General features: G+C 37.4%; 1 protein-coding gene across 1 annotated transcript in view; it reads right to left on the bottom strand.

Moving 5' to 3' along the window:
• Window positions 1-13129: 13129 nt before the first annotated feature.
• Ccser1 (coiled-coil serine rich protein 1) overlaps window positions 13130-14397 on the bottom strand; it is a 1130812-nt gene continuing 1129544 nt past the window's right edge. Inside the window, 1 exon segment of the mRNA XM_028889267.1 lies at window positions 13130-14240. Coding sequence (XP_028745100.1) covers window positions 13758-14240 — 483 coding nt within the window. The 3' untranslated portion in view covers window positions 13130-13757.

The following is a 14397-nucleotide window of genomic DNA, read 5'->3' as shown; positions in this document are numbered from 1 at the left end:
CTCGAGCCGTTGGGCGCCATTTGTTGCTAGAGGGTTCTCTCCAGGTTCCCCAAGCCCCACAGTCCCACAATCCACTTATAAAATAATCACTCAGATGCTTATATCACTTATAAACTGTATGGCTGTGGCAGGCTTCTTGCTAACTGTTCTTTTATCTTAAATTAACCCATTTTTATAAATCTATACCTTGCCACATAGCTGGTGGCTTACCAGAGTCTTTACATGTTGCTTGTCCTGGCGGTGGTTGCAGTGTCTCCCTCCTCAGCCTTCCACTTCCCAGAATTCTCTCTCTCCTTGTCCCACCTACTTCCTGCCTGACAACCTACTTCCTGCCTGGTCACTGGCCATCAGTGTTTTATTTATATAGAGCAATATCCACCGCACATAATTGCTATTTTGAAGTACTTATCTTGTGTTTCAGATAAATTGCTTTTGTCAGAAACTATTGCAATAGCATTTCTGGCTTCTGGAGAAGAATATATTGTTGGTTGTTCATGTTTGTGTTTTTGTATTGGAACCTAGCATCTGGATTTATGGTGTTTGAAATGTTTCTTGGTGTAGATATATAGCCTCACTTTTGTTGAGTGTCTGTTGCATTTTGTTGGCAGCAGTTGCCCCAATTTTTGTCCTTGCAAACTCTGTTGACTTCTGGATCTCTGGTAAAGAGTGATGTGGTTCTGTATATTAGTAGGAAGTCACTAAGGGATAGACATGGGCTAGAAGTAATGGCTGGATCTTAGCCAAGTGAGGTGGCTGTAGTATCTCTAGTAGAGAACCATTCTGGGTCCTAAGCATGTAAGCTAGCTATAGGTCTGTGCTAGAGAATGGTTCTGTGGGCTTAAAGGGAGTCACAAAGGAATGGAGATGTATAGGAGGAATGACTGAAAGTAGCAACAGAGAGATAGGGAAGGGCTAGGAGGGTGTCTGGGTATTCACCAGGAGGCCAAGTCTTAAGGTGGTAGAGATGAGTTTGGAGGAAGAGTTCAGGCTAACAGGAAATGGCAAGTCTAGAAGTAGCCTGGAAAGAACAGAATGGAGGAGGGAATAAAATTAGTCGACCTGAATCCCAGCCAAACATGGCAGTTATAGGCCCCTTACAGAAAGCTATTCTATGGTTCATATTATAGTAAAAATCAAATTGAGATAGGCAATAAGGATAGATTGAAAGTATCATTGGAGAAGAACTGATGGTAGCTTGGGTCCACACCATCATCACAAAGAGACGACCTTTTTATTTTTTTTTTTAAACTCATTAAGTTAGTGCTTCTCAACATGTGGGTCATATCCCCTTTGGGTGTCAAACAGCCCTTTTACATGGTTGGCCTAAGACCATAGAAAAAGATAGATATTTACATAGTGATTCATAACAGTAGCAAAATTACAGTTATTAAGTAACAATAAAAATAATTTTATTGTTGAGGGTCACCACAATCTGAGGGACTGTATTCAAGTATCTCAACATTAGGAGGGTTGAAAATCACTGCATTATGTCCAATTGGCACTGCCCACCCGGGGCCAAATTCTTTTTTTTTTTTTTTTAATTTAATTTTATTTTATTTTACAATATCATTCAGTTCTACATAACAACCACAGATTCCCTTGTTCTCCCCCTTCCTGTCCCCCTTACCTTCCCCACAGCCCACGCCCCATTCCCACCTCCTCCAGGGCAAAGCCTCCCCCGAGGACTGAGATCGAACTGGTAGACCCAGTCCAGGCAGGTCCAGTCCCCTACTCCCAGATTGAGCCAAGTGTCCCTGCATAAGTCCCAGGTTTCAAACAGCTAACTCATGCAATGGCCCCAGGATCTGGTACCACTGCCTAGAAAGAAAATCATGAAAAATCAATGAAACAAATAAAGGAAACAGTCCAAGACCTGAAAAGGGAAATAGAAAAAAATGAAGAAGACACAAACAGAGGGAATGCTGGAAATAGAAAATCTGAGTAAAAGATCGGGAACTTCAGATGCAAATATAACCAACAGAATGCAAGAGATGGAAGAGAGGATCTCTGGCATTGAAGATACAGTAGAAGAAATAGTTTCATCAGTCAAAGAAAACACTAAAGCCAACAAAGTCATAAGCCAAATTCTTAATGTAAAAGGACTATCAGCCCTCAGAGCAGTGATCAATTATCAGTATCTCTTCAGGTAAGAATGATACACTGAGACCACCTTCACTTTCTGTGTCGGGATTTTGTCTAACTTGAACTATGAAGGTCCTGTGCATGCTGTCACAGCTATGCTGAGATCATATGTGCAATTTCCCTGCCATGTCTGGGGAATAGTTTTGTTGTACCTATCCTTCCCCCCTGTTCCTTACAGTTTTTCCACCCACTCTTCTGCAATGATCCCTGAGCTTTGAGATGAGGGTATGATACAAATATTCCATTCAAGGTTGAGTATCCAATAATCTTTTTCTCTATACCCCTTGACCAGTATGGATCTCTGTGTTACTTGACATTTACTGTAAAAAAAAATGAAATTTCTCTGATAAGCTTTGAAGAATGTACTAATGTGTAAATATAAATCATTAGGAGTTAATATAATACTTTGTTATTTACATGAGTAATAACAGCATCTTCCTCTATAGAGTCTAGATATAGGTTCTTAGCCTGACAATGGTGTCAGGTATGGGTTTTCTCTACTATAGTAGAAATTAAATCCAATCACAAAGTGGTTGGTTACTCCCATGAAATTCAGAGCACTGTTACATCAGTGGGCATACATTGTTTGGCTAATCATTATTTCAGCTCCCATACAGTGAATAGTGCATTACACATTCCAAAACTCTGAAACATAGCCAGTAGGGATGAAACTTCTATAACATTTATTCATCTATAGTCTGTCTCTGTCTCCATCTCAGGCCGTCTCCCGTGTGTGTGTGTGTGTGTGTGTGTGTTGTGTGTGTGTGTGTGTGTGTGTGTGTGTTCATGTGTGCATGTATGCATGTGTTTTGTGTATATTTAAGCATAACTTTGGACATCAGAAAAAAAAAAAAAACTTAATAGAGTCAGTTCTCTTTCCACTATGGGGTTCTGTTCTCAGAGATCGAATGCTGGTGATCAGGCTTTCTGACAAGCACCTTTGAGCTTTGGGGGAACAGGTCAGGCATGAGGAGCCACAGTTGTTGTACATTCAGGATTGATTGTGATTGCAAAACCAAGTCATACACAGGAGATAACATTCCGTAATTCACTTCTCCATACTAATTCCATAATTAAGGGGACAAAAACGTGTGAATCCCTGCGGTCTGCTGTTCAGTCAGTCTAGTGGAATAGGTGAACTATAGGTTCAGTGGCAGAATTACTTTCAAAAAATAAGATAGAGAATGACTGAGGAAGATGTGAAGTTGACCCCTGACCTCCACACACATGCACAATTACATGTAAATGATCACATGCATATCACACACATGCACAGTATACACTCAAAATTATAATGTACCTTCCAAAAGAGTTACTTTATCCTATGTCCAAAAATAATAATTTATTTTGAAGTTGTCAAACTCTTTTCTGTAAGAATCAGAATGAGCTGGGTGGGGGAGGTGCATGTCTTTAATCCCAGCACTAGAGAGGCAAAGCCAGGCTGATCTCTGAGTTTGAGGCCAGCCTGGTCTACAGAGCAAGATCCAGGACAAGCACCAAAACTACACGGAGAAATCCTGTCTCAAAAAAACAAAATTAAGCCTGGCAGTGGTGGCGCACGCCTTTAATCCCAGCACTCGGGAGGCAGAGGCAGGCGGATCTCTGTGAGTTCGAGGCCAGCCTGGTCTCCAAAGCGAGTTCCAGGAAAGGCGCAAAGCTACACAGAGAAACCCTGTCTCAAAACAAACAAACAAACAAACAAACAAACAAAAAACACCTAAAATTAAATAAAAGAATCAGAATGATGTTTCTCAAGACCTTTATAAATCATTGCTGAAAACACAGTATATTGTATTTTTTAATATTTTTCATGTATCTAAGCACTATATGGAAATTCCTTCAGTTGTGTTAGTGCTCATTTTCATCACAAATATGTGCTAATATTTTTTAGGACCTTTTAGACACTACTATGGTATGGATGACTCTCCTCTTGCTGTGCATATGGTTAGAAGGTTTGGCCACTCATACCACTATTGCCAGAAGCCCAATCCAATAGCACTGTTTGATTTGAGATTTGAACATCCAAGCCCATGATTCAGATAACCCTTATCTTTCCAAATGTCTTTATATTTTATTATAATGATATTAAGCTCACCAATATAGACATCATGTGAAATTACAGTTTTTCTATATTTTTATGGATAAATTTTTATGTTAATCATTTTTTTTTTTTCGAGACAGGGTCTCTCTGTGTAGCTTTGGTACCTGTCCTGGATCTAGCTCTGTAGACCAGGCTGGCCTTGAAATCACAGAGATCCATCTGACTCTGTCTCCTGAGTGCTGGGATTAAAGGCATGTGCCACCACTGCCTGGCCATGTTAATCATTGTTAATTCCAACCCGGCCAGAGTAAAATGCTGCATTTTGATGAAGTACTTTCATAGGCTCAGATGTACAATAATATTTTAAGGACTCCTCATCTATGTTTATTAGTAGTATGCAACAGAATTTTCCTTACTGTAATCTAACCTTCTTTTGGGGAAAATAGTTATACTATTCTGTTAATGTGATCAATATTTTTGAGTTTTCTAAAAAAGATATCTCTAGAATATTTGCTTAACATAGAAATTCACTATTCTCAAGTTTGTTAGGACTTCTAATAAAATTATTTTGACTGTAAGTTTATCTTATACCACTAATCTGGGTGGTATAATTATAAGTGAGACATTTAGTTCCTGTAGGATATAGTGGTCATATTCAAAAATCAAGTAATATGATGACATAAAAACTGCAAAAGTCATAAGCTGTTCTCTTTGCAAGTATTGATGCCCATTCTGCAGGACAACAACAGTAGAATGCATCTATAGTTGATTTAGCTCTGACCCCAGGGCAACTTTATTTATTAACATAAAATTAAAATCGCATTTAGTACAAATAAAATATCACTATTTCCCCTTTTCTATTTTAATAAAAAGAAAAAAGGCAAAAGGTTATAACTAACAAAAGAAAAACTATACACAAAAGTACAATAACTATATACAATATATACAAGTAACAAACACCTAAACGATGTCTAGTCCATTTGTATTTCACAAATCAGAGAAAATAATTCCCTTATCTATCCTATTTTGGTAAGTAAAAAATGTATCTAGTTCACTTTCTACCCTAATTAATATTCAACTATAACTAGCTAATCTTCAACTCCCTCAGAGACCCAAGAAGGAAATAGTATTAACTAACAAAAATAAAAAACAGGAAGTACACGCAAGCAATTTCCAAAAATTTTGTGAGTTGACAGAAACAGCCAGCTGCCTGGACAGTCACCTGAGGTTTCTCCGCAGTGTTGGGGCATCATCTTCAGCCTATAGTCTTATCATATCTGACAGACTCATTTGTGAAGTAGGCTGTACACAAGGTCAACAGTTCAACCTCACATTGGGTGAGAGCAGTCCATGTACCAGAAACACCTGAATTCCACTAGTGTCATGTCATGATTCAGGATTTTAAATTCTGGAAATTGTTGACGGTTTTTGAATTCAGCTGTCCATTCCTCTTGGCTGTGTATATATGGCTTCATCTCAGCATCCCCTCCTTCTCCACATCCCTCTATTAAATGCCAGTCTACTATTGAGAGGCGTGAGCTTTCAGTTGCTGTTCCATTGCACAACAGAAGCCATCGGCCCACTGCCTGTTCAGCTGCCTTCAAAGAAAAGGGCACTGTACCTTTTCCGGATTGTGAAGGCCACTTCAGGGATGGTGCCATATTGTCCTGGCCTCAGAAGATGCCTTTTGATAAAGCCATAACCACACTTGTTTTGGCAGGAATCGGTAGTCCTTTGTTTCGTGTTCTGTCTGTCCATTTTTTTCCTGTTGATTTGAGGATACTTTGTTGTCCAGTGGCTAACTTTTGCCACAATGAAAATTAACTCCATATGCAGTTTCTTCAATGCCCATATTTTCTCTGAAGTAGATTGGTACTGCCAGGAGCCGACATGTCTCAAAAAAGAAAAATTTCTAAGTTATTAAAACATTTTAAATGCCATATTCGGTAGATCTCTGAAGGGTTTGAAGATGACCTGACTAAAATATATCTGCTCAATTTTTAAAACATATCTAATATGACTGCAATTTCTATTGTAATATCTAACTACTAACTTTCATTTCTTTATATCCTAATAGTTGGTAATAATGTAAAGTATTTAAAACTAGTAATTGTTTTTTCTTTTTCTTTTCTTTTCTTTCTTTTTTTTTTAAAAAAAAACAAGAACCTTAAATCTAATCTCCTCTGCTTTTTCCTAACCCTTGACAACAACTTGTAACCAACCCCCTAAATAATGAAAATTATCCCAGACCCCAAACCCATTAAAAAGACCAAAAAACCACCCACCCCACACCACCTCCTTGGGAATGTGGGCATCATATTCTTAAAAATGATTCCTGCTGGGTATGGGCGAAGTTATCTTTATCTTGAAAGAAAAAATTTAGGTTAATTGTCCAATTCTAGGAAAGGTAACTATATCCTTCATTATTATCCAGTCTGTGTATAATGCCAAAGTTCAGAGTTTATCTCAAGTCCTTATTCAAGTAGTCTTTGAGACTGGATCATCTCAGCTAGTCATCTCAAAATTGCTCTGAGCACCTTGTAGTTCAAAGCTGATCTGTAGATGATGTTTGTCAGCTTAGTGATATTATTATTGTCCACGTGGAATTGTTGTTGTTGTGGGGCCCCATCTTCTTCCTGGAGACTTCAGCTGATGTTAGGCCTGGCCGTGATTTCCTGCAGAAAACTGATAAGAGACTCGAACACAAAGACATATATATTCAGCTAATTGAAGCTTTTTTTCTAGAATTAGTTAGTACTTTATATGACCATTTATTTTTATCATTAATTTTGGTCTCTGTTCATTAATAGAAGTTTTCCAAAAATTTTTCTTTATGTTTTCTCCTGAATTTTCTATTTTCTCTGTTTCATCATCCTGACCAGCATGCTTTATTCCAATAGGCATTTGGTTATTTAATCGCTCTGAGCAGGGATTTCCTCTACAGCTGCAGGAAAGGTTTGAACTGGTTTTGCTATGGGGGCCTGCATGAGGCCCCTCCAGGAGTTTCCCGAAAACTGAGGCAAAGGATTACCCTGTCTGTCCTTTGTTGATCTACATTCGTTGGTCCAGTGTTTTCCCTTCCCACACCTTCTGCATACTCCAGAAGGAAGGGGCATTCTGTTGCCATTGTTCCTTGAAGAAACATTGCTTCTAAGAATGACCAGTTTACAGTCCCTTTTCAAATGTCCTTGCTTTCCACATCCAAAACATCTAACACTCCTCAAACCTTCTGAAATTACTTCTCCTACCCAGGTATCATCATGCTCATCAGCCTCAACATTAATTGTTTCTCTAATCCAATCTTCCAAAGGTGCAGATCTTGTCTTTAATGGCCTGATTATTCTTTTGCATGCTGCATTCGCATTCTCAAATGCCAAAGCTTCAATTATTGCCTTACTAGCTTCTGATTCTGAGACCATTCTCTTTACTGCTGAAGCCAGTCTTTGCCAAAAATCTGTGAAAGATTCTTTTGGGCCTTGCATAACCTTTGTAAATGACTCAGGTTTTTTTCCTGGTTCCTCAACTCTGTCCCATGCATTCAAGGCTGCCATTCGACATAAAATTAGAGTTTGGACATCATATAAACATTGTGTTTGTACCGAAGCATATTGGCCTTCTCCAATAAGCTGATCCTGACAAACTTGTATTCCTTTATCCCTCCATTGTTTTTCTGTGTTTTTAGCTTCCTCCTTAAACCACGTTAGAAATTGAAGTCTCTGGCTGGGTTCCAGAACAGCTTGTGCCAGCTCCCGCCAGTCCTGTGGTACAATCCTATTATATGTTGACCAAGAGTTTAACATTTGCTTTACATATGGGGAATGCATGCCATAAGATACTATTGCCTCCTTAAACCTTTTAAAATCCAACAGTTCAATTGGAGCCCAAATATTTTGTGTAATCATTTGATCAGGCAACTGCTGTATGGTTACAGGATAAATTAAGGGTGACTGTGTGAAAACAGACTTTCTTTCTGTAACCTTATGATCCAAACTTGAAACAACTTCACTGTTAATTTCTTCTGTCTGAATTTTTACAGGTTTAACAAGTTTTTTTAAAGCTGTCACCCTGGCACTTAAATTGACTATCTTTTTAAATAAGCATAGTGATAAACTGCATAATTCCAATAATACTAATCTTCTCATATAGTTGTTCCATTGTCAGACTGCCTAAAATTTCAAACAAAACCCAATTTTCTTCCAATGTACACATAAAACCCATTTTTTTTAAATGTGGAAAAAATTTGTCTTTTAAATAGTTTCCTTTATGACTTACCAAATCTGCCTAGAACAGTAGAAATCCTAGCGAATTTCAAAACAGCCACCTAGTGTCCTAGGTGTGAATCCAGAGAGAGACAGAGAGACAGAGAGACAGAGAGAGAGAGAGACAGAGAGAAAGCAAAAGCGAAAGTGAAAGCATAGCCGGCTAAAGCTTAAATCCAGCCACTTATTCCCTCTTGAGCCGAGTCAAGGCTTGGCTTTACAGGCAGGGGCACTGTTTGGCAGGGCAGGCCTGAGTTGTTTGTACCACTGGCTTTAAGCAAGCAGCTCACAGTTAGTCCAGCCTGAGGCCAAGCAGACCTGGGCTGGGCTAGGGAGCCGGCTGCTCGGGCTAGGGAAATTAAATTTCTGGTTAATTTTGTTTTTTGAATTTTCATTGTTAAATAAGCGATTAGATTTCTCAGCTTCCCTTAAGTCATGAGATTCATTTTTGATATTTAAATCTTTGATGTTGATTTTACTGGTTACATATCAGATAAGAGAACATTCACTATATTAGAGAAATAAAAAACATAAAATTGTATGATTTATATAACTATGAAATTATTGGAAATAATATATAATACATTATATGAAATATTAAATTTTAAATATGTAAAAGTTTTGTTTTATAATTGAAATACCTAAACAATTTTTCATCAAGAAAATAGTTCAAACTAGATGGGATCCCAGGGCAGAGAGGGGGAAGTAGACACAAATTCCCATCCTTTTGAAGGAAGCCAGGAAACTGTCTCCAATTGACAAGTGCTTATAAAGGAGAAGTTATTCTTCTCCAATGGAATTTCAGTAGGTATATAAACCCCACTTGAGTGTAGGTCCCATGCCCAGCAGAGATGACCCGCACAAAACAAGCTCAGTGATGTTCTGTAGAACATTTGTCTCGTGCTGTTTTGTTTGGGCTTTTTTCTTTAAGTCATACTAGTCTTTTGCTTTAATATTATGATTTCCCAGGTTGTGTTTTTATGGGTTTTGTGTGCACCTCTGTGTTTGTGTGTGTCTGTATATTGTACTTTTTCATCATCATCATTATTGTTGTTGTTGGTGGTGGTTGGTTGGTTTTTTTATTGGTCTGTTTTCTAAGTAGAGAGAGAATCTATGGAGCATGTATGGAAAATGGATAGACTGGGGATGAGGAAGCATGATCAGAATACATTGTATGGATTTTCAATTAAAAAAAAAATGATTGATGACATCCTTTGTAGAGGATGGTGTTCACAGTCAAAGGGAAACTTCCTGTGGCTGAGTAAATAGATTGAAAAATGTCCAGTAATTTTATGTAATTATGAAATACACCTCATTGCCTGATTTCAGATTTTTGAAATCTCATTGTCTGAAAGAACAGAGCAGAGAACAATACTTATTCTGATATTGTAAGATTATATAGACACTTGAAGAAGTTTACTTATTGGCTGTTGGAGCATTCTTTCATGACAATATGAGGGTACTTTCAATTTCTATGTCTGAGTATAGGCCATGCAATGGTCCTTTAATATTTTATAACCATTTTAGAAAACTCAAAATGTACTCTCTCTCTCTCTCTCTCTCTCTCTCTCTCTCTCTCTCTCTCTCTCTCTCTGTGTGTGTGTGTGTGTGTTTGTGTATATCTGTATGTGAATGAGAGAGTGAGCATGCGTGTGCGCATGTGAGAGAGAGAGAAACACTGAAGAAATTATATATTTTTATACTACAAAATATGTGTTAGATAATAGTATTTTTTTAATCAAAAAAGTAACATGACTGGGTATGGTAAAATTCAAGTTTGTAGGGGTAGCAAGGAGATGAGAAAAGTCAAGGGGGCAACCAAACTAAAGATGTATGAGAAATGCATAAAGAAATATGGTATTAGGTTACAAAATAAAAGACGAATCAAATTGCATGAACAGGGCTACCCACTGTGGGTAGATAAAGATGGTCCTAGAAACCACAAACTGTTAAATAAAACTTCAAAGCTGAGATGGGCTACTTCACTCCTAGGTAGCTACTTCTGTAGATAAGTGTATTGGTAAGGAAGCTGATAAGGTAATGACAAATGATGTGAAAAATAGGACTCACCAGTTAATAAACTCTTTTTTTTTTTTTTTTTTTTTTTTTTTTTTTTTTTTTTTTTTAAATCAACTAAATTACTGGGAAGGTCAATGGAAAGTGACCAGTTATTTTTGGCATGTGATCTTTAAGTGTGTAGATATGGGGGAAAGGTTCTTGACTCCTTTGAAAGCAGGGAGTAACTAATAGTTTGTCTATTGAACATACAAGAAAAAGAAAACAAAACAAATGTGAAATTTTCCTTTAACTCAAGAAGAGTTAGTCAAAAGTAGTGATAGGTGCCTGGGATTAAGTCTCAGGATATATAAGCATAAATACACAGGAGAGCTATCCAGATTATTCATGACAACCTCTGTAATCATATTATATCAAGGGACTTTGCTCATGCCATTCCCTGAAATTATTTTATATTAACTATCATCCTATTTTTTGTATATAAGTAAGGTGGTAAAAAGCAAAAAGCCCTCACGCCAACCATGTTGACTGTTTTACTGTGACAGCAACTACTTCATTGGATCATTTAGACAAAGAGGTGGGTGCTCCAGAGAAGCAGAAATTGTCTGGGAGTTGATATGCTTCTGTGGTGAGTCTTTGTGTGTGTGTGTGTGTGTGTGTGTGTGTGTGTGTATAAAAAAATCTAGAAAAATTATCGAAGAGTTTATAGAAAGAAAGCTCCATATCCCAGTGGTTACAAAAGTGAGAATCATTTATTTCAGGTAGACACAGTTCTTCAAGAAATGACTCTTCGCACACCCCGCATTGAGAAGAGCTGCAGCAGAAGTTTTACATGGTTATCCAAGCTTAGCTACACAAATACATGCAAAGAAGAAAAAGGAGGAGACCATTGCTACATCAGAAAAACAAGCACTTTTTCCCTGGCATCATGTCTTTGGATATGTACCACCTTGGAGAAATGTATAAAACCATTTAATATGCGGAACAGTCTTAGAAAACTAGAGATTTTAGTACAAAGAAATCAATCCACTGAAAGAATGCCCACACAAGGTTGTTAGGACTTAAGGATAGCCACACAGAGGAACTTGGAAAAGAACCCCAGGCCATTGTTATGGACCTGCATTAATATAGTCGGCTTAAACTTTCTCCAGGCCTGAGTTACACTGGGTATTACAAATTAAACTAGAACCATAATGAAAATACTGATACAAAACAGTCTCAAGGTGATCATTCCAAAAATACCCTTCCTTTCAAAATTGAGCAGGTTAATCCAGGGTTTCTTTTTGAATGTTCCCATTTAAAAAAGGTTTGTCAAGAAAATACTAGTGTTTAAAACATCTCTTAAAATGTCTATTAAATGGTAGGATTTTTAAATAGATTATTTCTTACAAAGAATAATTCAAAAGCTATCTTCCAAGAAAACATAACTATAAACTTCAAAATGCAACTTAAAAACATTACTTGTTTCCTTGCAGATTCTTCCATATCCTAGAGAAAAAAAAAATCAACTTTTTTTTTTGTTGTTTATCATGCTTGGGTATTTACAAGTTTAAAATATTCTAAGAATAGAAACCAACCTTCAGTTCAAATTAAGTTGAATTCCACAACTTATCTTTTTTTTCTCTATTATTTCACAGCTCATAATGCACATCCACATGACTTTTGTAGCTTCTAGTAGATGCTGGAAATGTTAGGCAGCAAGATCAGGTGTCTTTTTATTTTTAACAGAATTATAAAAACACACATGAAACAAACACCAAAGAAAGCTTAAGTGATGTAAGTCTTCATCCGTAAAACTAAAAGAAGTACAACATAGCCAAACCAGTAGTTAAAGCTGGGACGGGCATCTCAGGGTTCTCCCCCAATGTGTAGAGTTCAAATACATTTTTATATTAGGCGGTGCATGTTAGGTGTGGCTTTAACTTTAGCAGCTTAGTCAGATGGCATGCTGTAACTACAGTGTCATTTTCCCTTTGTTCGTCTCATTTGTGCATGCTGATGGAGCCTGCCTATTAGAGAATGCTTTAGAAACAGGACATGCAGTGGGCTTGAGAGTCTCAATACACCCACTATACGGAATGTGAGTAGTTTCTAGCCCTGATCTTTCTCTAAGGCAACTGCCATTTGATACTCTTCTATAACTACATGAGCAAAATGTTTCTATTTAGCTCTTTTGATCTACCTCCTATGCGTTCAAGTAGGCAAAACATCAGGCCTTACATGTTGTAGACTAATGTTTGCCACCTAATGAGATTAAAGTGTTTTGATGAGAGATTGATTTCATAGATCAAATTGCCAAAGTTCACATATTTTACTTGCGGTTGCAAATCTAGTAGAGTGCATAGCCAGAATTTCATATATATAGGTTAAAAAATAATAATAAAACAAAACAAAACTGTTCTTTCTGTTTCTTAATTAAAATACCATGGGTTAATGAGTATAAAGTAAACCTGGGTCCATATAAAAATAAATGAGTATTTTGAGAATAAAAAGAAAGTGAAGTAAAAGAATATATATTTTTTAGAATAGTAAATCTTTGAAATTTAATGAAAAAAATGTTCTCATTTATCCATGACAATACCCACAAAGTGTGCCATTTGGCAAAGTTCAGCTGACTCTGTCACGTCACTCTGTGATACTTTTTATATCAGTAGAATTTTTTTTTTTTAAAAAAAGAAAAACCTTGTAAAGAGTAGAGCTGTGGCTCTCTATCCTTTGTGAACTAGTGTAACTAAACATTTAAAAAACAAAATGAATGGTCCTTCCCTCCCAATAGCTCCACAAGCTTGAATGTATGTAATAGAGAGACGAAGGTATCTCACGTTACATGCACACAAGCTTCATTCCGCTAATAAACACATCATCTAGGACAAGCTTTAAAGTCCGTTCCTCTCTTTCTAGCAACTATTTAACCTACAACTGTACAGTTCCTTCCTATGCTCATTCCTCTAACCTACTTTGTAGTAACACCAAAGTCAGAGAGCTATTTGACATTACCTTCTGAAATCTCAATGCATATTAGCAAGTTATACAGAAAAAAATATAATAACTTATAGACTACATAAGTCAGCAAGATGATTCCATTCATTATATATGTGTATTTCCATAGACAACAAAGTCTTCTGCACAATTCAACCTAGTAAGTCAACATACTCAAACCCTCATCCTTATAAGTAAAAGAAAAAAGCCCATAAGTCTTTGCTTACAGCTAAAAATAAAACTAGGAAAATGAACATGACCACTCTAACATGGTACATGGAGCAGTAGCCATCTCTATTGTTCACAGAGCAAGGGTCTAACTACCCATCCTGCTGCCCCAGAGTCTGGAACTCTGTGGTGTGTAAATTGTGATGGAGAAAAACATTCTTTCTGCTGTATGTGTGTAAGGAGATAGGTCCTCTGGGTGGCTGTCCAAACCTGCCTGTGAAGGTCGAGTGCTGTCGGGACAGAGCTGCTGGGTCTTTTGGTTTCTCCGAGAACATGGAGAGCCCTTCTGTCTTTGTTGCTGGCTTCATCAAGCTTGGTCCCCCAGTGGTCCTCGAGTTCTGTGTCCCTTCTGAGGTGATGGCTTCGTAAGCACCCCTTGAGTGTTTCATAACTCCTCCTAATTCCTTGTCCTTCAAGAAATTGCTTAGACATAGACCTGGGAGTTGACAGATGTTCTTGTAGGGACTTGTCTGGTCAACTGTGGAGTATCTAAAACGGTCCTCGGTGGGAGTATGTATTGCTTTTCTGTCCCTTGTGCTGAGACTTTGACTCATGGCTCGATTCCGGTATGTAGACTGGGAAAGAAACAGAAAAGGAAAAACATCAATCATGTTACAAAATCCTGTGTAGAAGGAGGTGGCCTCCAAATCTTTATGTGTAAACCTGAAGCTCTCAATAAGTTTAAGAAACAGTAGAATGCTCCATGAAATTAAAATCAAAAGTATTATAATA

The sequence above is a fragment of the Peromyscus leucopus genome, chromosome 3 (genome assembly GCF_004664715.2).
Source record: "Peromyscus leucopus breed LL Stock chromosome 3, UCI_PerLeu_2.1, whole genome shotgun sequence".
NCBI classification, from domain to species: Eukaryota; Metazoa; Chordata; class Mammalia; order Rodentia; family Cricetidae; genus Peromyscus; species Peromyscus leucopus.
Note: the sequence above shows the minus strand (reverse complement) of the source record. Positions and strands in the feature narration are given on the sequence as shown.